The sequence below is a fragment of the Ambystoma mexicanum genome, chromosome 1q (genome assembly GCF_040938575.1).
Source record: "Ambystoma mexicanum isolate Mex_15411 chromosome 1q, UKY_AmexF1_1, whole genome shotgun sequence".
Classification (NCBI taxonomy): Eukaryota; Metazoa; Chordata; class Amphibia; order Caudata; family Ambystomatidae; genus Ambystoma; species Ambystoma mexicanum.
Window position 1 is genome coordinate 1,445,806,635 of NC_090922.1, and position 25,679 is coordinate 1,445,832,313.

General features: G+C 43.5%; 1 protein-coding gene across 9 annotated transcripts in view; it reads left to right on the top strand.

Moving 5' to 3' along the window:
• Window positions 1-25,679, top strand: part of RNF220 (ring finger protein 220) — an 856,068-nt gene that overhangs the window by 753,330 nt on the left and 77,059 nt on the right. For all 9 annotated transcript variants that reach the window (XM_069642322.1, XM_069642324.1, XM_069642323.1 and 6 more), the window contains 3 exons: window positions 11,543-11,639; window positions 13,037-13,123; window positions 17,437-17,492. In XM_069642322.1, the coding sequence (XP_069498423.1) occupies window positions 11,543-11,639; window positions 13,037-13,123; window positions 17,437-17,492 (240 nt within the window). The remainder of the gene's footprint in view (window positions 1-11,542; window positions 11,640-13,036; window positions 13,124-17,436; window positions 17,493-25,679) is intronic.

The window sequence follows — 25,679 nt, forward strand, 5'->3', positions numbered from 1 at the left end:
CTTTAAATAATTAACTGCTTGCCAGGCTAGACTCATTGTGCCATGGAAGGGGAGAGGGACAGCTAAATGTTGACACAAGACATCTTAATTTGGCAAACGGAAAAAATGTCAGAGGAAAGAAACATTATTTTTTATTTAAGTTTAGTTATGTGATATTTATATTATGCGTGCACAGAGCCACTAAAGGGAACAGAAACCGGGACATTGCGATTTTAATATGCCTGAAGCAGTTGCGTGCAAGTAGATTGGGGACTTGTCCTCTATCAATCCAAATCTGAGCAAATGCACAACAAAGGCCACGTCTCGAAATACGTGGAAGAGTGGTCTAAGAGATTGGGGAGACTGGACAGTTAACATGGCAGCCTGACAGTAGTGCCTTGTGATTGTCCAAGTGAAATTAGTTACAGATCTAGTCAGGTTGTCTTGTGTAAACTCTATTGATTGGGAAGCAGACAGCTGCACAGAGTGCCGGTGCACGGGCGATCAATCGGACTGTGCTGTCACCTGCCTGTGCGCAGAACAGTTGACAATGCAATTATCCAGTGCGGAGACAAGGAGTTGGCGTGCGTCAAACACACTTAGACAGTTTCCGGGCACCGCTCGGTAATGCATCTGTGCGCTTTGCAAAAGGGGCTGGCTTGTGAGAAACGTAGGAGAGAGAGGCTTGATCTGCCTTACTGCATCCTCCACTTGCTCTCAGTGCTCCACATGCTGTACAGGCATGCCTGGCCAGCATCAGTCAAGGTGTTCATCCTCCCACTGTCAGAAGTGCTTGATGCCGAGTGCAGACGGAAATATGTGAGGAGGAGACTGGCTCACCATGACATCTCAATCGTTTTCTTTCTTTTCTAAGGATGCAGAAAAAAACCTTTAGTTTTCTAGTGCTACCGATGTTGTGTCATTTGCTCGAATTCCCAGCACTTCCAATTTTGTGGCCTTCGCTTGAATACAAATGATAGGATTTTAGCTACGTATCTGTAATATTGTTGTTTTTGAACGAATGGGATTGCATTCAGTGATAGTGCTTAAGTTTCACAGAACGGACCACGGACCAAGTTCTTTTTCTCTTAAGATGCATCTTGGAAAACGTGGTCAACCATTATTGCCAAGATATTTTATGTTGATGTGTGCAATTCACGTTTGGGAAGACCAGTCAAAAAGAGAGTCACTGCGTAATTGGTAATCAGGGTGTCTGGACATGGTGAGCCGAGGGTGTGAGGGTTTCGTTAGAAGCAAAACCTGCTTTTCTTTAACTTCCCTTACCAAAATTGGTCCGTATTGTTTAAACATCCCTGTTAAATCCTCAAGGATGTGGAGTTATAGGGCAGGTGTTTGACTGTGGGCAGCGATATGGCCTATCCAATTCCCTCTCCATCAATAACACTCTCCTGCAGTGTTTCTCTCTTGTCTGTGGTTCTCTTCCCTCCCTCGTTCACGCTATCTCTCACAGCGAATGAATTTGTGTAGGTGTGTGTAAGAGACGATAAGTGTTTGAGAGAGTGTATGAGTGGGTGAGAGGGCGCGTGTATGTGTTTTAGCTAAAATAAACAAAAGAGAGCCAAGAAACAAGACCAGTTTATGAACCAGTTACCCTGAAGTCCCATTTGAGATGCTCTTACATTGGCCTCTAGCGGACATGTTTTGCAAATTGTTTAAAGGTATATTTGGAAATGAGGCAGAGCGATACAGGCCATCGGCAAACGCATACCGTGGCCCTGATCCGCCGACATCTTTTGTGTGTTTCACTATTACGGAGATGAGGAAGCAGTGCAAAAACAGATCACAAAGAATTTTCTGAACCTAGTTGTGGGCAAGAACCACAACACAGTGGTGGCGAAATGTCAACGCCAATAAGTCTAGTTGTTCGATGCATTAGTTCTAAAATACACAATGATTTCAGCTGTTTGGCTTTCGCGATATTTTAGCTGACTCTTCTGTGCTATCCATTCTTTGCTTGTTTTTGTGAGGGTGCGTTTTCAAAATGGGTACTTTTACTTAAACACTGCCTATCTGCCACTAATTGCTGCTCTCTCCGGAGTATAGGTAATTGTACCAGTATAAGATACTACAGTTTGGATGGGATTCAGATGGCCCCACTCTGCGGGGGAATCAAGAATTCAACCAAATAGTTTACCACGTCCATGCACATAGCAGATGAGGTCATCACTAGCAGGTGTAAGGACCCTTACTACGGATCCTCAAATGCAAACCTGCTTCTTTCTTCTACTTTTATGCGGGCGAGCGAGGCCTTCATAAACCTACTTGATACATTGTTGTGTCCTACAGGTGGGCGGCAACATGGGAGGGTATGAGCAGGGATCGTGATTTCATTCTCAAAAATTAATGATCCATTTTGACCTTTTTGAGTGTAAAGGTTACTTTTTTCAAAGCGCTGAAGATTTCAGAGGCTGCTTTTGAAGGAAATCCGGGTTATTCGATCAGTACAACTGATTGCAGTGGACATTTCACAGCATTTTTGCAGATTTTTTTAAATTTTTTTTTTGAAGGGCCAAGCTTCCCACAACCTCCACCCACTACCCTAAAATGGAAACAAAATGTACCATTATTCCTCCCCCCCACCCCCCACACACCCGAAAACTGCAGTGAAATGGCCATTCGCCAAATGCGCTAAACGAGCTTGAGTTAAGCAGGTATCAAAGATGCATGACTTAATCTACCACAGTAATCTACAGCATTATTTCTTTGCTGCAGGTTTCTGGTTTCTGCAGATCTGATAAGGTCACGAGTGCTGGCCCCAACCGCTCCTGTTGATTTAAATATTGAGGTTCATGGGTGATGTTTGCGTTAATGCTAGAAAGAGTACCACGATTTCAGCTGTACCCTGCATCCAGAAATGCTACAGATACAGCAGTACTGCAATGTTTGCTACATCTCGTCTACTCCATACTCCCTATCCACATTGCTTTTCTTGGGGACTTCTTAGGTGCCTCCCAGTCAGATAATGGATCAATAAATGTATGACTGTCCTGAAAACGTTGAAACATAGGAGAGGGTGCCCATTAGTGCAGTCACAAGCATCCTTCCCCTGTTTTGTATGGAGAGGGATTTGATGTCACATCTGGTCAGATATCTTTTGACCTACTTAATCCATTTGGTGTTCACTTGTCCGGAAGTTTGCAAATGGGCGAAGAGTGCAATGCTGTAATGCCTGAGGGCGCAGACTCAAATATTTGAACAGCTTAGAGCAGTTTCGATGTGTTTGTGCGCAACGAGGAAACCAGTACCCAAGGTTGGCACCTTCGAATAAGGCACTGCTTTTCATGCACATAAAAGCTGGTGCTGCTGCTTTTGCCAACCCCTCGGGGTGCCAGTGATCGCATAGGACTGCCTGATTAATCCATTTACCTGCGTACAACTTTATTCAACTCAGAGATACGTTCCACATCCCAGGAAGCACTTCTTTGTACCTGGTCACGCATTATCCGGCTTTTTATTTTTTTTGCATGAGGAAATGTCTTTATTTTAGGAAAAACCACAGATTTCTGTTCTAATTCCCTTTAACCTGATACCCCCAGCACTTTTGCTGGACTCTGGACTTATTTTTTTATTTTAATCTCCTGCGTGAGTATAACTTTTTAACCACTCATTTATTTTCTCTGACTGGGATTTTTATTTTCACTGTTTTATGGAGTCTGGGAAACGCCATATGATTAATACAGGCACCTGCTTTTTGCTTTGACACCCAGCACCCTATGTGCAGTGTCACTGAAAAGTCCCTTGCACTTCTTATAATGTTTAGAAACATTTTCTTGCGAGAACTATAGTTCCCAAGAATAGTAAAATACCTTTTTGTTTTGTGGCTCCAGCACACACCACCCTATGTGGGGGGCTGTTGGGTTATATTGTAACTCCTTCTCCTACTCTTCATGTCACTTTTTGTTACAACTAACCTAAATGGCTGATGGGAGTGGTTACCTTTTACTACCTTTTGTGTAGGTTACAAGCTGGCTGATTTCTCAGCTACAGTACAGCACCCATGGGTGACCATTTTCTCAAACGCCCCTGTCTTTTTTTTGATTTATTTATTTTTTTTGCCCTTTTTTTTTTTTTTTGCCCTTTTTTTGTGCCTTTTTTCAATTGTCTGTTCCTTCTGGGCTTTCCTTCTATCCTTTAGAGTAGATTTTAGTCCTTTGTGCATGTTGCCTTTGGCAGGCTTCCGCCCTGAAGCCCGCCCGGGCTCCAGTGTGTCTGGGAAGGCAGGAAGTTAGGGAGGAGCCCAAAATGTCACTGTCTGTTGTCTGTAGATATGCCTGGCTGAAACCAGTTCTAACTGGGCAGCTGGCTGTACTGGAGGAAAGCCAACCCCCAGGTGATTGACAGCTCTGAGTGTGTGAATGACTGGGACTGCATAAAAAGCAAGGATTTTTGGGACTACAGACAGATTCGACCATTGGAACAAGGAATCCGAAGCAGAGGATGAGCAGAGACGGCAGCAGCACCTTCTATGACCCTGAAAGCACAAGTGAAGCCTTGCAGCTGTGCTGACCCTGTTTTCATATCGACTGGGCCAACTTCCTCCCTTAGGCTGCTAGGTCCAAGTAGCTTCAAGACCACCTTCATTTTGGGCCATCCCCTGACTTGCTGTGACTTTCCTGAGCTGCAGAATCCCAATACCTGGGAAACCTGGACCTTTATCGAGTGCATAGTCTTCCAAAGATCTAATCCGGCTGAAACTTTGCAGCCGTCCGTATGGACCTCCAGAGGCAGGAATTCTTCACCAGAGTTCAGGACCAAGTAATCGAAGAGAATCTGACCCGCGATATTCATTTCTTCCAGGTGCTATGAAAAAGGCACCAAAATCACAAAAAGCCGCTGGAGTGAGCTGAATCCATTTCTGTCGACCCCCCACCCCGGCCCCCTTCTCCCAGGTGCTGCCGCAGAAGCCTGCCAGAGGTCCCCTCCCCCCCCCTTTCGTCACCACAACCAAGGAGCAGGAATCGGGTTCTGCAACGTTTGACCTAGAAGGAAGCCAGCTACAATTTATTCTTCACTTTCAAGGTACTGTGGGACTTGGGTTGTATTTACCTTGTGCCATTTTCGGTGCTTCCTGGCTTGTGAAGTGCTGTGTTCCTCAATTGAGAGTTGACCTCAACTCCTTTGTGCGGGCCTTGCAGCTTTCGTGCTATCAAGCAGGCCCCACCTGAGCTTCTGTGTTTCTTCCAGGACCACTCACTGGTTAACTAACTTCATCTGAAGATCTTTTTCAGAACTGGACCTGTCCATTTGACTTTGGCTGTCCTGGTTTCCCAAAGGTCCATCGTCTGGGCCTGTTGGCTTTGGCAATGCTGGTTTCTCCATAGGTTTTAATTGTGAACACTTTTATTGCTAGTAAATAAGACTGCCTATACCACTCTGGGAGAGTGCATTTGTTTTTCCCCTCCATCTCAATCTTGCAAAGGTGACGTAAGTGCTGATACTGACCTTAATGGACGTCACTCTGTGTGCTTAACATTTAAAGCATAGAAAAAGTTACTCCCCTGCATGATTGTTTCTTATATTGATTCCATTTCACATTGAATGCTCTTAGTAGCTGCTGCATTTTAGATTTGCTTGTGTGCCTTGTGTATATATAAATAAATGTTAATCTAACTTAGTGAGTGTTTACTTGGATAGTGTGTGAACTCATGTCATTGTACTGCTCTACATCTTACATAACTCCCTCCTAAAATAAGCCTGGCTGCTCAGCCACTCTACCGACTTGTGTAGTACAGGCCTATATTAAGAGTTGGGTCCCTAATACCAAGAGATAAGTCTTATGAAGTCTCACACCAGTTGGACCTTAGAAAAACGTACCTAACAGTATATTTCACGAAACCCCTTTAAATTCCTTCCCATCCCTCATTCAATCCCAAAATCAAATCCAATTTCGTCATCTCCCCTTTGTCTAAATACCACCTTTTCCATAGTAAATGTCTTCGACGCCGCTACACATTCACCCATTACAGGGTGTGTAGGTGTCCATACCCTGTAAGGCAGTTTAATTGGTATGTAGTATATATCTCAGCCTTCTCATTCATTTTACGGAGCTGGCACCTCTGATCTAAATAAAAAAATATAATCCAGCACATAGTTCCACCCGAAATAACTGGTACAAGAAGCAGGCTGTATTTGGGCTTAGTGTTCACATTTTATTAAAATTGTTAATCAATATTCACGGTGGTGCCCGGACTTTATGCTGGGGAAATCACCAACAATGTTACGCAAACACAGGCAGCTTGTGTATAGAAGGAAAAATGTACCTAACTGTAATCATAATCACTAATGTGCAACACCCACAATCATTCTTATAGCTCAAATCGCTCGCTCTCTCTCTCGATATATATATTTTTGTTCTTCCTAAACAACAAGCTGCATTTCAGTTGCAACATTGCTTTTTGTTGGCCAGTGTGTAATACAAAAGGCAATTCAAATTGCTTGGCCAATGTTGAATGACTGATTAAAGGACTTCATTTTTTTCAACATCAACCAGAAGTGTTGATATCGGAGAAAGGTTTCACAGGAAGACATCCTTAAACTTACACATATGGTCTCAAACAACATTTCTGCATTTTTATAGCATTTTCATACACGCATATAATACTGTTGACTTCTAGTGTACGCATGTATGTTATGTTAAAGTATATTTAGTAGACTGTGCACAATCACCACCTGAGTGGTCCCCTGGCATCTGGCGAATCTGAAAAGCAAGAGGGTATGGTAAGTTAGTAGGACTCAGTGGGGAAAAAAGCACTGGAGAGCTGTGATGGGCTGTTGGCAGCTTCAGTTCAGTTTACACCGTTCGCTGAGCGTAGGTGTGAATTTTCAGTCCGTAGTTGTCATGTGCTGTTGTGCAAGGCTATGTGTGGTTTGTTTCGTTGTTGCTGTGTAGTGAAATTCGTGCGGGTTGTTGTGCTGTAGAGGTTTGGTTGTGTTTAGAGTTTGAGAGGTGTAAGTATAGGGATGAGTTCTTTAGTGTGGTTGGTTAATGGTGATACCTTGTCGTACCGCCTCTGTTTTGGTCACCTGTGACATATATCCCTGCCAATGTTGTGCATTGTGGTGTGCTAGGGGGTCTCCCTATGTTGTGTGCAGAGTTGTGGGTTGTTAACAAGGCTATTTAGTGGTGATACCTCCTCCACCCCAACACATCCACACCCTCCCTTTGTTCAGACTAATGGATGTCTACACCGCTTTGTCCCCTGGCGCAATCCTGGTTTGCAGCCACCTTCGCCTCCCGGTGCCCCTTTCAGGTGGGTGGCGGGTGAAGACCTCTTCCTTGAGTTCCCTGGGCCCTGTGGTTTATCTGTTTGTTCTCCACTCTTTCCCCTTCTATTCGAATGCTTTGTACAACTAAGACGTTCTTATCTCTCTTCTTAGTTCTGGTAGGTCCCTCTATGGTAACTGTTGCACCTGGGTCTCCCTCACATTTGGAGGTCTCTACTTCCCTGCACTTTGTCGTGGTCTGCCCTAGTCCCCGGCTTGCCATTTCTGGGCTCATTCCGTGTGGATGTTGCTCATTAGTTTTCATCCGGTTCTGAGTTGAGGAGCCAGGGTTTTAGGAGTTTTCTGAATTTTAGATGGTCCTTCATGTTTCGTATACAAGCTGGTACGTTTCATTAAGAATCAGTGTTCTTTGGGTAAAGGAAGCTGTGCTGTCATTTTTGGAGCTCAGAGTATTGGTTCTATCACACAACATAGAGGCATGAGGTATGATTTTCCACAAGGACTCAAACTTTTCCCACCTTCCCAATTCTGCTTCACAATTCAGGTCAATCTAAAATAGGATCTCCAACCCTCTACGCAGTATCGATGGAAAGAGCTCTATGGTCTTTTTAAATTGTATCATTTTATGGAAATGGAAATGGACAAACTAAACTTCTCTCTTCCCCCTGTACTTGGAATTCATCTTTATATTATGGCTTCCCCTGTTCGACAATGGGAAGCATTGTACACCAGTGTACAATTCCATTTTCAAAATACACCTGTGAAAATAAATGTTTACATGTATGTGGCCCCTGCCAAATGCAATGCACATTTCGCGTAGGAAATGCTATCCCTCTGGTTTAAATCGTTTGTCTATTTGCTGTGGCTATTATCAGAGGAAGGCACGCCTAGCGCAGAAAAATTATACTTTACATCGGTTCCCCCAATAACTTCCCTTCTAGTGCCATCCACTTCAGGGGGCCTACTGATAAAGAGCATCGGGCGTCAGTTTGTTGGTAATGCAGCAGTAAACCTGTTGGATTAATGCAGAACTTGCTAACCGTTACCAGCACTTGGTCCCGTGGTTTACCGTGGGATTACAAGTGGTGGGAGGGCGTGTCAATCTTCATTTTTACACTCCATAGGACGCCATGGGGTTTTCTGCAGAAATTATGCTGCTGCAATGAACCCGATTGTTTTTAATTTTGCATTATTATTATTATTTTTTTTTAACCTAAAGTGGTGGATTTGAACATCCTCCATTTCAGGGTCAAACTCAGCTCGGCGGTTTTGGGACAACGGTGGTCATTTCGTTACTGGCTAAATAAAGTGGGGTAACGGAATTACCACTGCTTTTTCCCGCTCCACCGAGCTTGTAATGAGACCCATTGTCTAATTGCTTTGGGACTTTTACACTCGCTTCATTCTGAGTTTTCTTGTAAAGTACACGCATTATATCTTACAGCTCCATTCAGCTATGCCCACAATACTCGGCTTAAGAATTCTTCTTTTCTGGGAATTGGGTTCTATTTAGGCAAAGCTGGTTTCAGGTTTCCTTTTGACAGGACATGGGGAGTACTCCATCATCTCAATGTCTTTTCCCACTGAAGCAGTCGCCCACCCGGGAAGTGGTAGCCTGTCATCCGTTTTTCTGAAATCCCAGAGCGTTCTGTGTACTTTCTATGGGTTTAGACTTGAGTCCACATTTTCCCACACATTGTCATCTGACATTTTATATTTTTTGCATCTTCCCATTGGGTCACCTGAGAACTTGGCTCCAAAAGAAAACTTTCCCCTATTTGATAGTTTTAACATGTTAGACATGTGATAGTGGTAGTTCTGTACAATTTAGGAATCCAATCATTATTTGATAGGCAAATATCCCTTATTAGTATATGGATTTTCCGAATCGCTAAATGAACCTGGACGGAATCGGGCATATGCAACATGTCCCTGTGCAACATGTGCCTGTATCATAAAATATGCTATTAAAAATATGTAATTTATTAATTGCTGATAAATATTAATATGGAATGTTTCATGATACATATTCTCCCGAGTCAGAACAGTTTCACTTTCGCAAAAGCCCAAGTCATTGTCAGCAGGAATGTGTTTTACATTATCGTGCAGCCATAAAGTGACATGGATTAATTTCGCGTCGATTTTGCATATGAAGGTTTCATTTTAATCATTAACAAATGCTGGGTTGTTTATTTTATTTATATAGAGCTCCAGACCCAGAGGCAAAAGGGCGCTTTTTGATAGGTTACAAAAACAATATATATATAATTTTCAGTTATACATTTGTGCCATATGTACAGTATATACAGTTTACATTGTTATAGTTGGAGTAAGACATTACAGGCGTAAGAGATAGAAAATGGTAGAGTTAATTTTTCTCCAGTAACCAGCCAGGGTTGTTTTCCAAACCATCCATTAACTGGCCGATGTTGTTATATGCCCGAGCTGAAGTCAATAACTGAACTCCAAGCAGAATCAAGTTCTATGAAGCTCTGTGTTGAGAAAAGCAGATGTCCCCGTAGACCATAAACTGAAAGGGGGGGGGGATTGAATTTTCTCAGAAAGTATTTGGTATTTTTCTTGTGATGAGCACGTCCATGTGGATGCAGCCGAGTTATCGCATGCCCATATCGGCCAGATGGCTTCCAAAACAGTGGCCTCATGCGTTTTTAAAACTTGTATTTTAACAGTAGATATGCATTCCCTTTGATTCTTAAAGTGACAGATTTTCAAATGGTAGTTCTTTTCTCCCACTACCAACTGTAATGTAGGTCTACTTAACTCAAAATAGTTTACTGCACTCAAAATACAGTTTAGTTTCTGTATGCAATTTCAAAATCGTTCAACTTTATCAAGTTTTACAAACTGCTTGTATGTGTGTGCATATTTATCTCCGGAAATGACCCATTTGGTAAATCCTGTTTTTGTTATTAAAAAAATAAATCACTGTCCGCTATCAATGTCCATGTCTTCTGAATGAGGTGCACCCTATAGAAGGGAACATTTTAATTTACAGTTTAGATAATCCGGTTCTTATAAGATTAAATAATGTGATGGGATCCAGATGTCTTTGTTGCAGTGCACAGCGCTGTGCTTATAACGATTTAAAGAAGTCTACCTACATTTCCACAATAGTAAGGTACTATAGTTTATTAAACTGGCCTTCCATCGTTATTCGGTGTCCTTTCACTCAGCAGACTGGCTTTGTGAGCTAGCATAGTAACTCTTCATAACCAGGTCTTATTGGGCCATATACTTGCTTGATGTACATAACCCCAGTCCCTAATAGTGGTATTGTTGTATGCTGTGGTTTGAAGCCCATTGTTAGCCCACCGCCTCTAGCAGACATATTGAAGTCCATGTTAATAGTAATGATTTATTCCATTCATCCCAGTGACTGACGTTTGTGCTCTTTTGCACTAGCTCGTAGTACTATAATTATTTGGAAAATGGCCACCCGTGCAGGGAGGAGTACAGAGTAACATCTGAGGGGCAGAGCCCAAGCACCATGTGGAGTAGCACCCATCTCCCCAAGAAACGGAATCTGGTACAGCTGGGGGGGTCCCTGCAGGAGACAGAGTTCTGTTGATTTTCAAAAAACGCAAAGCATTTTGGAAACGTAATGACCACATTAACATTTGTTAAATATGTCCATGGTGATTATTTCAGCAAGTAAGTGATGCAAACTGTGCTGTCTGCTCATTTAATTTGTATCACTACTCGCCCTAACAGAAACATGCCTGAAAACTACAAGACCTATATACTCGTTTGGATAGAGCCTGTTTATGGATTTGAGCTTTGGCCAGTTTCGCAAAGAGCATGTCAATATCTCAGTCCCCACACTCCAACCGTGAGTCTCTTGAAGCACTGCTTACGGGTGACTGAGGCAGCCCTGGCTCTTGAACAGATATTGGAGACTTCCAGACTAGCCCAGGGAGTTTCCTTCAGAGGACAACATGAAACAGCACTCCTGCAAATCGCATTTAGTTTTAGCACAGTTTTGTCTTGTTCCTGCCGAATTGCTCATCTTAACCACCAGAAAGCGACAAGTGGATCCTGATGCAGAAGACCCACCTAGTGCCAGTTAAAGAGACCTGTAGTCTACTTACAGCTGTTTAAGTTAAGAAATGAACATTATGGGAGGAAATGGTGGTAGAGGTGTCAACGATGTGGAAGGACCTTGAATGAGTTAGTGAAATATTTATCAAGTAACAAAGTGCCATCTGCACCCTTGAAAGTGAAGTGTGGAGCACTCTGAGATGATGATGATCTACTGGCTCTTAATATTCACTTTTCTCTTCTCTGGTCTCCTCCATAGGTTCTGGGTTTATTATGTGTAGCAGTAAAGAGAACCACGACAGTGACGCTGACCTAGATGTGGATGGTGATGACACACTGGAATACGGAAAAGCTCAGTATCCTTTCTGATGACTTCATGATGAGCAGGCTTTCTCCATTAGTCCACAGAGACCGCTAGCACACCCTTTTCAAACCTGTGCTGGTGACTTGAATTCTCGATTTCAACATGGAGATGTTTGTTATTACAGGCAATGCTCTCAAAGCCCTTTCGAGACAGATGAGGTGTATTGTGGGAAAGTCAATGCAATATTCAACAGTGAGAGGTGCAAGCAGGCCCTACAATGTATGTTTATTTGTGTAATGGATGAGCTTCTACTCTTTTATATATATATTCCCATTTTCTTAAGAAGGGGGTTAATAATCAGACCAGTTTGGAGACCCTATAGATAACCCGTGCTAAATATAAACAAGCGCTGCACAATACATGCTTTTGGTATCAAGTGATCATGTCACCGGGGAAATGGCTGCCAGGTAGCGACATTTCCCTAAAAATGCACCCTCAACAAAATCAAACACTTTCCCCAAATATTCTAAGATTGGGGGAATATAATAAAATGATACCCCTTCTAGGATATTTGGAGATAGAATTTTAGGGTTCAGTAAAAATAAAGTCGCTTACCTGGCGACCTTTTCCCGGCGACATTAACACATGGAACCGTGCTTTTATAGCATCAACTGGCGTTCTCAGAATTCTTCAGATATGCCTCCATGGGGGCTACCATTCTAGACCTCTCCAAACTCTGGCCTGTAAGATAGTCATGGGGTTATGCACCTACTTCAGAGATTTCGTGTGTATCACAGGTTTGAATCCCATTGAGGCAGTTTCAGACACTTCTTTCAAGGTCGATACAACGAGAATAGCAACACTATTTTTACAGTGCTTCGAAGCAACACTCCTCTAACAGTAAGCGCTACATAAGAATATATTGCTACTGTCCTGAGAGTAATTACTATTCAAATACAGCATAAATCTGTCATTTTCTGTCTTGTTTTACTGCCGTTTTAGGTGTTAATCTTTCACATTATTAGATTCTGAGTGGATGTGATTCCTTTTAAAGGACGAGTTGAGTTATTCCAGGGAATTGGCTTTAACATCCTCAGAACCTGTCTCCAGTTTAACATCGAATGATGAGTTTGATTTGAAAAGTTAATTTAGCTGAACATCTTTGTAATTATTCATTGGGCCCAATAAAATATATTGCATCGGGTAGAGAATGAAAACTTCAAACACCAAAAAACGTGTCTCTTCATCCTCTGGTTTGCAATGGGTTATTGTACATCTGCCAGTAATGTTTTTAAAATCGTATGTCAATATTTAGTAATCCTATCACATAAAATCAACATTAGGATTCCTGTGGGTGAAGGTTAATTTCTTTATTTTTGGTCCCTTATTGTTCTGATGTGCTCAGCCACTGTTGGAGAACAGAGTACTCCCTTAACACCTTGCGTTCAGGTACACCGAGGCTGACATTATCCCCTGCACCGGTGAGGAGCCTGCAGAAGCCAAGGAGCGGGAGGCCCTCCGAGGAGCGGTTCTAAAGTAAAGAGTGGCAATATCTTTTTATATTGTTGAATGATCTTTGAGTGTCTTATTAGAGACATTGTGTACATGGAAGGTGGCAGTTGTGAGAAACCTGACAGTGTTTCACCTGCTAGTCCCTGGGGATCTGTCATGCAGGTGGCCAGGACACAGCCATCACTTTTGGATCCAGTTCCTGGGGGTGGGCCAGTGTGGGAGGATCACCTGAGTGAGGGGCTTTTGCAGAGTGGGACACTGCATGGCGAGATGCAGTATCCCCTTTCCTGTAACACCTTCTACCAGGTAGGATACTTAGGAACTCAACCCCTCCTCCCCCAATCGCCCACCCTTCACAACACGAACACTTTCTCACAGACAACTCGCTAGGAGAGAAAACGGATTAACACCCAAGCGGTATACCTGAGATGTCCCAATACGATAATTAGGCAGGGGCATGCAATTACTGACCATCACACACACACCTGACTTCCATTACATTTCCCCACATGGATAAAAGGCGGAGCACGAGAGCACAATCGGAGCGAGGCAAAGCCAATGAGGATACAGCAGTTCCAAGATGATAGTTTAAAACGAGGCAAAAGATGGCAAAACAGAAGGAGATTGCAAGGAGGAAAGTGCCCTTGACCTGTTCAACGAAGAACCGTTACTTTCGCGAAACGTTGGGAATTGAAAGCGCAAGACCAGCAAACCAGGCTGCAGAATCCTGCATTGTTAAAGATAGGGATTTGTGCTTGTCTATCATGGCCAAGTTGAAGGCCCTGCTCATACCAGTTAGCAGAGTCCTGCAAATGTCTGAGGGTGGTGTGAATCAATAGTTATCGCAGGTGTACCTCGTCATGGGACAACTTCCCACCAATCACACAGCTGATCTCCGTCATACACTTTCCCAAGCCACACCTAGTACCACCGCTCTATTTAAGCAGCATGCAGCAGTTGGCTGGTAGGAGTAAATTGGGTTGGAGGAAAGATGTGGAGCAGGGGTCTCCAACATTTTCGTTGGCAAGAGCTACTTGTAGTTAATGGCCAATAGGCTGGAGCTACTAGGTTGATGATATCACTGAGCATGAGAATTTCTACCAAGATGTTTTTGGGCAGTTTACTTGCTCTTCATATAAAAAAGGAATACTGTATGTATTTACTATGATATTAATCAATAACATCAAAAACATGTTTATTTTATTATTTTTTATTAAATGCTGTTTCCTAAAACTTGTTTAGTTTCCTACTTGTGATATACTTATCAGGACATTCAATGTGAAGGCTTGACCTGCATGCTATGCACCAGTGCTCAGTAATCTGGTGTAAAGCTTAAAACAGCAACAGCACTCAGGGGCTGTCAGGTGGGATCAAGGTTTTGATTTCAGGAAGTTGGTCTGAAAAGGGCAGATTTTCAGAGACAGATAATCACATTAGCCATAGTGATTGCATACCCGACATGGCAGACATACATTCAGGACAGTTTTTAAACTTGCTTACCACAGACTCAGCCATGGGAGTCACTGTGCCCTTTAAACTGCACCATCTGTAAAAGAGCACCCGTTTTTCATCAAATAATTAGCACCTTTAGAAGGACGGCCTGTAACTGCATTTGGATTGCAGGATTTAGTTTACCTACTTTTTAGAATTGCAGACATTTTCCTCTTGCAAAATTATTTTAATAATTTGTGTGTATTACTGCAAAATTCCTTTCCATGTTACTATTTTATCCCACTTTAACTTGCCAGCGTAGATTAAAGATGTGCATTTTCTTTTTACACTGAAACAAAACCGTTTTATAGTGGTGACTTGTAGCGTGCACACATGAGACAACATATGTGTCTTTAAATTAATATTTTGAGCAAAGAGTATGGTTGTAATGAGGGGCGACTTATTCAGAATGGATGGCAACATGCCACCCTGCTCCCTTTTATGAAGGAGGCATTATCAAAGTGAACAGCTCACATGATCGCTGCCTCTCCCTGCAGGAATCATGTTATTCTGGTGCATGACCAATGGGCCATGCTTGGCTTGCATGTGCAACTCTCTAACATATTGGAATTGTTCTGGTATTAGATAATTACTTATAAATTATATGTTTTGCTGAATTTTTTTACAAAACCTTACCAGAATTTGAATATGTGCACCGGTTCCCTACAGATCTCTATAGATCTCCCGATTTGTGCACATAGCCAATTTTTCTCCCATCCCATGTCTCGCTTCTGTTCTCTCTCTGTATTCACCACCCTATTTTGTACAGTGCTCTGTTACTTAGTAACTAAGTTTTTAAGCTATATTAATCCTATGCATATCAAAATATATATATGCAAACCACTGCTCACATTTCCCACTTAATTCCAACTATCGTTTCGTAAAACATCTCACATCATGGGTTTTTTAAGTGCTGGTATTGATAGACATGGCACTTTACATTCCTGTTTATGTGGAGAAGCACCAGAATGCAGTGCAGCTAGTAGTTTTCTATGTTTACTTAAATGTAAAATTGCAGTTCTCGCTTGAATTCCTGTTTTGGGACATCCATAGAGCTGGGCTCCTCCATATCATGCCTTATTCCATTCAAAGCTTTAATACAGTTTGGGTACTAGAGCTTTAAAACCGGGAACTCAATATTTGAAAATATGAAAAATAATTCAGTTTTAGCATAAACACGAAAAGCGAGACGTACCTTTTTTTCTTTCAAGCTGGGACTAACACAGATTGTTATTTTTGTATGCACACACACGTTTGCTGAGAAAACGATTACAGCTGTATCTTTATTCCCCCATTCTGATTGAAAGCCTACAATTACCAGCATGCAAAGTAATGCTAGCTGAAATAAATCTAAAGAAACAGTGAGACTGAAACAATCACAGCCCCAGCTTTTTTTTTTTACAGCATAGAGATTTATGCACCCAGGCCCTTTCTAATTCGCCATCATTTGCATCTCTTGGTGGCAATGGCCACAGCACACATTAACCCCATATTGGGATGCTGCCCAAGCCCTTCAAGCCCAGATGCAGCCCCTCCTCTCACTGCGCACACAACGTTTGACTGTTACTTTGCAGGAAGAGTAGTAGCAGGGGGTGGGGGAAAAGTCCTATGGACTTCAGCCACCAAAATAAACACAGTGCTCATTTTGAGGTCTCATCAAAGAGTTACTGGGAAGCCTCAGACAAGCTACTGGCGTAGAGTATGCAGAATGGTAGGGTTGAACATTAGGAGGAAGCAAGGACGAAGTGACTGGAGGAGAGGATGAAGGGAGAGCTGTGGGTGAGGAATGATGGAGAGGAGGAAGGGAGCGCAGAGAAGTGGAGAGTAAGAAAAGAGAGGTGATTAGGCAAGAGAATAATGGGGAATAGAATAGGAAAGAAGAAGGCGAGAGCACAGAGGAGGTGTCTGAGCATAGAGAGGTGATGGGAGCATATGACGGGGGCAAGAGATGAGCTCAGAACATCAGCCTCAAGAAAGATCCTACTGTAGTGGAGAGGTCGAAGATTACAATATTAAACCTTGGGGACTGTAGGATGAAGTTACACATTAACACTAGAGTGAAGCCTGAAAACCTGGGCTGTCTTAATTTATGTATGGTTGCCAGGCGCCAGAATCCTTTGGAAGACTTAAGGATACCAGGTCTGTTTACTTAGTTCGAGAGTCCTAGTAGAACAATGTGTGATACTGATGACTTTGGAAATGGCCAAGGAGGATCTAGCAAAGGTCAGGAAAGAAGTGTGGATCCCACTCATTGTAACTGCTGCCAAAAATGCAGACCTTAACTAAGGGAAGAGGCGACAAACTGAGGACAAGATGGTTCTAAAGATAGTCCATCTGATTTGTGAAACCCTAATCCCTTCCAAGGACCTCACAGAAAACCTAATCCCTGGGTTATTGGTACTAAATAAAAGGAAAGTGAACTTCTATATGGTGAAGTGTTGTTGATTCCACGGCTCTGACCGTTTATCCAAAAATGAACATTGTATGTAAGCTTAGATACCTGCTGTTGGACTCACAAAACAAAAACTAGTTTTGTGTGCAAGGCTCAGGGCTTAACATTAGTCACTACACCTGATGCATTATTTTGAGAAAACTCTTGTTCAGCTAAGGTCTTGTGTGCTCAACAAAACACCATTTAGAATCTTTCCAGCCTTATTGTATTTAACAGAATGTACTTTTTTGTATAAGAAATTGGGTAGTTGGGTTCAAGAGGACATTTTGTATCCCTCCTCACCCTCCGCAACTTCACCCCCATAAAGAGCACATTGCCATTGAACAGTGTTTGACTTATGACCTGCTCACCTGGCTATAAGTGCAACTGCTGATCACATTTTCTTATTTTCTAGCGGTGGGACGCCCAGCACCCGAATAACGCCGGAATTTTCCAAATGGGCCAGCGACGGTGAGTTGAGATGTAGATTTAATTGTACAGAGATGGATTTTCTTCCTAGTGTTGGATAAGATTTTCATATTTGTGATATATCTTCCTGACTTTTGTCAATTACAATTACAACCCCAGAACATTTTGCTTGGTCGTGGTGATTATCATCCCTTGTCGCTAGGTGAAGGGGAATCTTATTTTTTTTTTTCCCGCTCACCTAGTCTTTTACTCTATTTATGGGTGACCTTTTTATGTCTCTCCATAGTGTATGATTCGAGTTAGTGTCCTATAACCTTTGGGCTTAGGCTGGGTTGCCCCTTTTGGGCTTCTCTGTTAATTTCTCTTTAATGTACTTGGGTGAATTACTGTTCCCAAGGGGTAACGAGGTATTTTCATCCCCTTTACATTTTATATAATGAGCCAGCACACCCCACCTTATGTGGGGTGTCCTGTGTGGATACAAAGTGTACCCTTGCTTACCTGCCTGTAGCATTTTTGTTACAATTGCAAGTTTACTTGAATGGCTGGTGGCAGTGATTTTACCGTAGGGGCGTTTTAGTCATATTACTTGAAAGCTGTTCATTCGCTAATTCACAGAAGGCCCACAGATCTGCTGGATTGGTGGGTTCCTTCTTTTTGCCTTTTTTAAGAATGCTTATTTCTAGTCCTTCCCCTGCCATTCTAGGCAGGAACGACCTAAGTGGAAGTTTTGTCTTTGGCGGGAATCCTTTGTATTCAGCGCCTGGGCACCAGAGTGTCTGATGAGGCAGGAAGCAAGGGTGGAGTCAAAACTCAGATGTCCTTTGTCTTTTACCTTGCCTGAAAGGAACCAGCTCCCAGTGGGGTCAGCGGGGCAGGCCTGTTTGGACAGCCACACCGCCCCCTTTCTGTAAAATGCAGGGAGAGATTGCAGAAGTTGAGCTGTAGTTCCTGATAAATACTCTGAACCTGGAAGCTGCTGACAAGTCGACCACTGGAGCGGAAACCGAAGAGGAAGATGAAGAAATTATTGTAGCGATTGGCAGTGACCGGAGAGCCTGCTTTGTAACCGGAACCTGATGCAACCCTTCCTTCCAATCGACCTGGTGGTCCTGAATGCGACGGCTTCTAACCAGAGGCTGTTGAGATCCACTAGTCTCAGGAAACCTATATTTTGAGCCATCCCATGATGTGCCTTGATGGGCTGCAAACCGCCAGTACCCTTAGACCTCGAGCCTGAGTGTGCTGCATGGTCTTCCAAATCCAGCCGAAACTTTGGTGGGCTCCTGCTGGCCCTCCAGAGACCGGTTTCGAATTCCAAGTCCCCTCACCAGAGTGCAGGACTGAGGGAGTGAAGAGAATCTGTCCAGTGATATTTGTTATTAATCTAACTGCTCTAAAAAGGCCCCGAAACCACAGAGCTGTGAGAATCCACAACGAAACCTTTGCTGCAAGCATCTTCTGGATGCGAACTTGCAGCAGCAGTTGCCAATGTCCAGTTCTTTCGTCTCCAGACCAAGAATCCAGGGACCGAGTCCTGTGCTGCTGCATCCTGAAGGCATCCGCCCAGAAACTCTTCTTTTCTCCTAAGATACTGTGTGGGCTTGGGAAATACTTACCTTAAGGCTGGTGTTCATCCTTTGAGGTGAAGTGGGTGATTCATGTGGTTGGAAGTGTGCCCATACCCCTTTCCCAGGCCTAATGCTGGAAACCACATAGAGGGCCTTCTCAGAAATCCCTGAACACGTTAAACTAACTCTGAAAGTGAATACTTGTTTAAGAAGATCTCCTATGGATATGTTGTCTTTCCTGCAACTTATCCTTATCTCAACCTGCCTACAGCTGGCTCCCAGAGAGAGAATGTGTGCGATAGGCTAGGGAAGAACTGTATAAGAAAAGGATTCTGTCTTGAAAGTATACCACGTGTAGAAGTACTTACTTGTCAAAGTTAGTGTTGTAACTGAATCTATGCAATTGAAAAGTTAAGTGTCTAAAGGTTTGTGCTTGCCTTTGAGTTGCATTCTGCCTCTCTAAAAAGTGTATACGTTGCTTTACTAACTTTTAAAGGTGTTTCCCCCTTTCTAAAAAGTAATGTGTTGGTACAGTTTTATCATTGCTTAACTGAATAAGTGTAAAAAGCTTACCAGTGGGGTTTACCTACCTTGAATAACAGAGTGCCATTCTTAAAGTGTTTCCCTGTTCTGTGTTATACAGATCTAAAACAGTCTGGAGTTTAATACTTGTCTCTGAGTTGCTGCTAGCCCCTATAGGTCTTACTCACCTTGATTAGCTGATGCTCTTCTAAACTTGTAACCATGTGTTGTGCTTCTGTGAACTGCTTTGGTGCTATTCTAAAATAGTTTCACACATTTCTTGCTCATCTTAGAAACTGTACTGTACACGTCTTAAAAGTATAGTGGGTATAACTAGCTATTAGCTAGCGGATAGTTATGTACCAATAGGTTAATTAGTTACCTGGAAATATATTGTCTTTCTTAAAGTGTAATAGGGTTTTGCTTTCCCTGATTTGCTTAATGCATTCTAAAATAGTTATTGAATGTTCATACTTGTCATTGAGTAGCTTAAGGCTCCTCCATAAATGTGGTGTTTTACTAGCTCTGAACTGAGTTCTAAAAAGTAATGTTGCAAGGAGTATACTTGTAACAGCGTTGGTTTATTATGTGATTTCATAACCGAGTGTCACTGCATGACTGACGGGGTCATCTATCCTTCAAATACTGATTGTATTCTAAAAGTATATTTAACCTGGGCCTATTCCCCAAGTATAGTAGATTACTATCCTGAATGTATAACCTTAGATTTGGCCTACTGTGACTTGCTTCTTACTCCTCTAAATACAGTTAGACCTTGGTTTGCATACAATCGGTATTGAGTTGGTTTTTATGATTGTGTCTATATGATGTTATACTACTTACCCAAGAATTATCTTGGTCTACTTGTATTTAAGTAAACCCTTCATGTATACAATACATAGTGTTTCAGTGTTTCAGTGTTTCCTTGGACCTTATGTATGCTACAATTTCTTTGTACCAAGCTACAGCGCTCTCCCCCTCTTAAGATAAGCCTTACTGCTCTGTCCATGCTACCCACATTCTCAGGTGGTACAGCCTTATACTAAGTGTGAAGCTTATGTACTGTCTTCGACGTATGGTTTTTATGAAGTCTTGGTAGGACTTTAGAGAAACTGTCCTAACGCCTGTCAGTTAAGCTTTTTGCTCCTTTTATTGCTCAATTTCCTGACTAAATCGTGGTATGCATCTTGGTAAGCCTGCAGTTAACACATGCCTGCAATACCTTCAATAATACTTCTGATTAAGTCAGGAGCAACATGCTTTAATTTCTTGACACATGTAACTTGGCTCCAAGTAGTATCATTAAAAAGGAACTATGGCTGTGGACGCCCAGGAGTGGGTCTGTGTAAACCTTTGGGACGCATAGGTTTTGCTTATTTTCCTTCAGCCCATACCACATTTGTATTTCTTTATATTTGTATGTTGCTTTCGCCAAAGCGCTGATAATATCGAATGTTCTTTTTTTAAAAAAAAGTAAAAATGGTAAAGTACGGTTATCATGATGAGGAAAGGTAAGTTGGAGATGAGAGAAGGTGAGACATGAGACTGGAACTTCGTGTTAGTGAGAATTCTAATTTCTGTGCTAATTCCCTTCAACCTTGGAGACCCCCAGCTCTTTTGCTGGACTTTAGAACGTTTACATTTTTACCCTGGCGTGAGTGAGACCTTTTTCTCTCTCATGTGTTTGACCTGATTTGGATTATGTGTTTCCTCTTTGGAGTCTGACAAACTCTATAGGCACCTTCAGTGCAGTGTCACAGAGAAATCCTTTTAGATTTCTCATAAGGTTTAAAAAACCTTTTCTTGTGTTAACTCTGTTCCCAAGAATAGTAAAGTGAAATTGACTTTACTTAACTTTTCTCTTTGTAGGTACAGCACACACCGTTTTATGGGTTACCTAGTAGCCCTTTATCCTACTCTCTCATGTAACATGTTTGTTACCCTCACTACTTTAAATGGATGGTGGCAGTGGTTTAATGTTTCCTACCATTGTGCTTTTCTACGGCAGGCTTAAACCTCAGCTGCACAGCACCACCCATTGGTGACCATTTCCTCAAAAAATTACCCAGTCTTCTTTTTTTGCCATTTTCTGTTTGCGAGGTCTTTCTTGGGGTTTACTCTGTGCGTTAATGTGGAATGGAGCCCTTTGTTCGCTATGCTTTTGGCGGGCTTCAGCCCTGAAACCCGCCACTGGCTCCATTGTGTCTAGAATGGCAGGATGTGAGGGAGGTTCCCGAAACTCCTGTCATTTGTCTCTAGGGATACCTGAATGCAACCAGTCCCGATTAGCTGGCTGTCCTTTGAGGACAGCCACCCTGCTGTGCATGAATGGGAGAAAGTTGCTTAAAAGGTGAGGGTTTTGGTACTAGAGACAGAATGGGAGAAACACCTGATGAAAATGTGAATGAAGCTTGCTGCATCCTCCTGGACCTTTGAATTGCCAGGGGAAGCCCTGCTTCTGTGCTCAAATACCTTTTTCATTTTGACAGAGAAGCTCCGGAATGGACGACCTCTTCCCTTGGGTTAGAGGGAGCAACTTACCCAGAGACTAACTCCACTGGATCATTTTCCCCGACTGGCTGTACTTCTTTGCTGCTGCAAGAACTGAGTGCCAGGGGTCGAGCAATCCATAGTAGAGTGCAACGTCTGAAATCTGGCCAGATGCTCCAGGAGTCTCCTAATGACCCTCCAGAAGCAGGACGACCAGAGCTCGAGTCCCCTCACTAGAGTGCAGGACCCAAGGAGTGAAGGAAGCCCAACCGGTATCGGAGATCCGCAATGGTGCTGTTTATTAAGCACTGAAATGGCAAAGTGCTGCTCAACTGAAAAGAGCCCGTAGCTGCCGACGACCTCCGGTCTGTTTTTCCGCTCCAACGTGCTGCCGCAGGAGCCCTCCAGACGTCGTCCCTCTTGTCCTCATGACTGAGGCTCAGGAACTCTGTCTGCATCCCTGCAACAGGACAGAATCCAGCTGGACCACTCTTCTTCAAATCAGAGGTACTGTTTAGACCTGGGCTACTTAACTCATCGTCTTTGAGCTGTGCTTTTCTCAGTTGCTGTGGCTTACCTTTTAGAGTTGATTCCAACTCTGCTTGCTCACAGGCTTATCAGCTTGTGACCCTACAAGTGGTTTTTCTACACACGCTCTATCTTTGTGCAAGACTTTTATTGTAAGAAGTGCCTCGGCTCCATTGACTCTGCTCCAATTGACTTTTGCTGTCCTGGCTCCTTGCAAACTCTTCTATCCCATTGGCTTCGATAGTATTTGTCTCTCATAGTTGGTAACTTGTTTGAGACTGTTACTGCTGGGAAAGGCTTGGCTAGATTTCTAGAGCTCGATTTCATTGGAAGGTATAATTATTCCCACATGTACTGAGAACCTGTTTAACCTTTTTCCTTCCTTAATCCTTTTCTTTCGAATGGATTGTGTCCTCCCATGTATTCCCCATCTTTGATATTCGTTATCCAGCTTCAGCTGCTTCTGAAAAAATATATATATATTTCGGCAGATGGTGCTGTGCATCGATGGCATCGACTCGATGTCCCTCTAGGACCTCTGTCTCAAGGATGATGTCATCCTTGGCATACATAGCACCCGCAGCGCCCGTTGGCTTCAGTTCAGTTTCTGCTTTAGCTTCGAGAAATACGGCATGCTTCACTTTCAAGACGACTTTGTTATTTCGAGAGAGAATCGAGAAAATGTCTTCTTCGTCGACAAAGACCACCATGAAGACCGGGTTCAAAAAGTGTTGTGAGAATGTCATTGACTGATCCACATTGCCTATGTTTGTGGTGCCTCGGGGTAGACCATAACACCTCGGACTGCTCCAAGTTCCAGTCGATGACCGGAAAGGCCTTGAAGGAACGAAAGGGGAAATTGAAGTTAGGTTGAATCCCTAAATCTCCTACCCCGGCCAAAAAACCTTCGACCAGCGAGTCGAGAGGCGACTCTCACCAGAGGAAGAAGGTTAAGCAGAGGAGTGGCTCTCTCCACTCTCATCATCCTCAAAGTCTAAGAGAATACACCATAGGTCACCTTCTTCGACTTCGTCAGTCAGACGCATCCCCTGAGAGGATATCTTGCCCAACTAAAAAATCAATTCCGGCCGAGTGGGAGGCCTTCAGAGCAGAGATGCTCAAAACAGAAGCCTCCAAGCCTTGCTCCTACTCCGCCTTCGAAAGAAGCCGGGAAGGAAAGGGCTCGACCTAAATCCCTCGAGCCCGGGTCGAAGGCCTGATCCTCACCGAGAGCCGCCGAGGCCTCAAGTCGATGACGTATCATCGAAGGATCAGTCGAGCCGAAAGCATAAGTCAAGATCATCGGCGCCTCCGAAGCCAGCCAAACCCTCGACGTTGACTCCAGCTGCGTCATCGATGCCAAACGCCTCACTAAAGCCTATGGCACCAATGAAAAAAGTTTTGATGACGACTCCAGCGTCGAATCCATTGTTTGTAAAACCCCTCATACCTACCTGAGAAGACCTATGTACCTCTGTCAAGAAAAGACTATTTTAAGTCTCTTCTATAAATGAGGAGAATAAACAATCGGATGACGAGGCTCCATTTGGCCTCCAATATGGTACGCCAAATGTACCAGAGAGTTTTATAGCGGAAGAATCCAGGTTAAGAGACCTCTCAACCTTGTCAGTTGAGGCTTTTGCCACTTTCTCCCCCCCGTCCCCCTTTCCACCTTTGGCGGTCTCACATCCTGACGCAGCCCTGTCTCTGCTCTACTCTTCAATTTCTGATACGCTTGATGCTCTTGCCCCTGTCATGAGGATCTGTTTGAAGTCCAAAGCCAAGTGCAATTCCTGGTATGATTCTGACCTAGCTACACTTAAACGTAAGTGTAGGGCGGCTGATTGGAAATGGAGGACTTCCTGTTCATCCTCTGACAAAATGGCCTGTCGCCTGCTACAAAGGCAATACCGACTCTGTCCTCCCCAAGAAGAGAGTCCGCATTCAAGCTCGTGTCTCTGCGGCAACTAACAGCTCGGCCGAACTCTTTAAAATCTGCCAACCCTGCTGCCGTCACGAACGCTCCTGTTGCCTCCCAGGCTCTTTGACAGGATATGATAGGTTATTTATAATGTGCTTAATACCTAGAGGTATTATGCCCTTTCCTCTCATTTCATTTAAAAAACCCAGGACATCCTGTCCACACTCAACCCACGCCCCTCCTCTCCCCTCTCCATCAGTGCTTGCTGACCCTCCTTAAGCCACCCCTCCACCATCCTTCTCATCCTTTCCTCTTTTCTCCCCTGACGAGGTCGCTAGACAAGTCCGATCTATGAAAGCCTCGTCAAAACAGGTTAATCCCTGTTACTCTAAAACCATCAAGGGCCACATTGACACCCTCGCTCCGGCACTTTGATTTTTGCAATCACTCCTTTGCCTCGGGATCCTTCTCCACTCCCCACTGAAGCACTCCTTTGTGCATCCTCTTCGAAGGGATTGTGTCCTCTGACGTATTCCTTATCTTGATAGATTACATCCCAGCTTGCTGGCCTCGGAAATTTTTTCAGTAGAGGGCGCTGCGCGTCGACCCCCTTGAGCTGGTGTCCCTCGACAGCCTCCGTCTCGGCGCCAATGTCATCGTACGTATAAATAGACTTGCCCAGCTACCTTTGCTCAGTTCCGTTTTTCCACGCTTCGTGGGCCTCGGAATCGTGTTGCTCAGTTCGTTCTTCAAGAAGATTCAACTTATTCTTCGAAGATATCTTCTTTATTCGATGGCTTCCTCATCCGAACCATCGACCCCACGGTCCGGCTTCAAAAAGTGTTGTGATTGTGGGAAGAAAATGTTGTTGACGGATCCTCACAGGATCTGTTTGTGGTGCTTGGCATCGGAGCATCACTGTTCGGAATGCAAGGACTGTATGTCCATGACGGCGAAAGCCTTGAAGGAGCGTAAGGGGAAGCTAGAAAGAGCTAAGACTCTTAAAACTTCTACTCCCTCGAAAGTTTCTTCGGCAGAGTCGAGACATTTGTCTCCTCGTCATCACAGGAAACATTCCCGTTCAAGGTCTCGAAGCGGTTCCCATCAGTCTTCGAGATCTAAACACTCGAAAAAGAGGTGTCGTAGATCTCCCGCTTCTTCATCATCTTCTGTCTCCGCGGAAAGGGTCACCTGCCC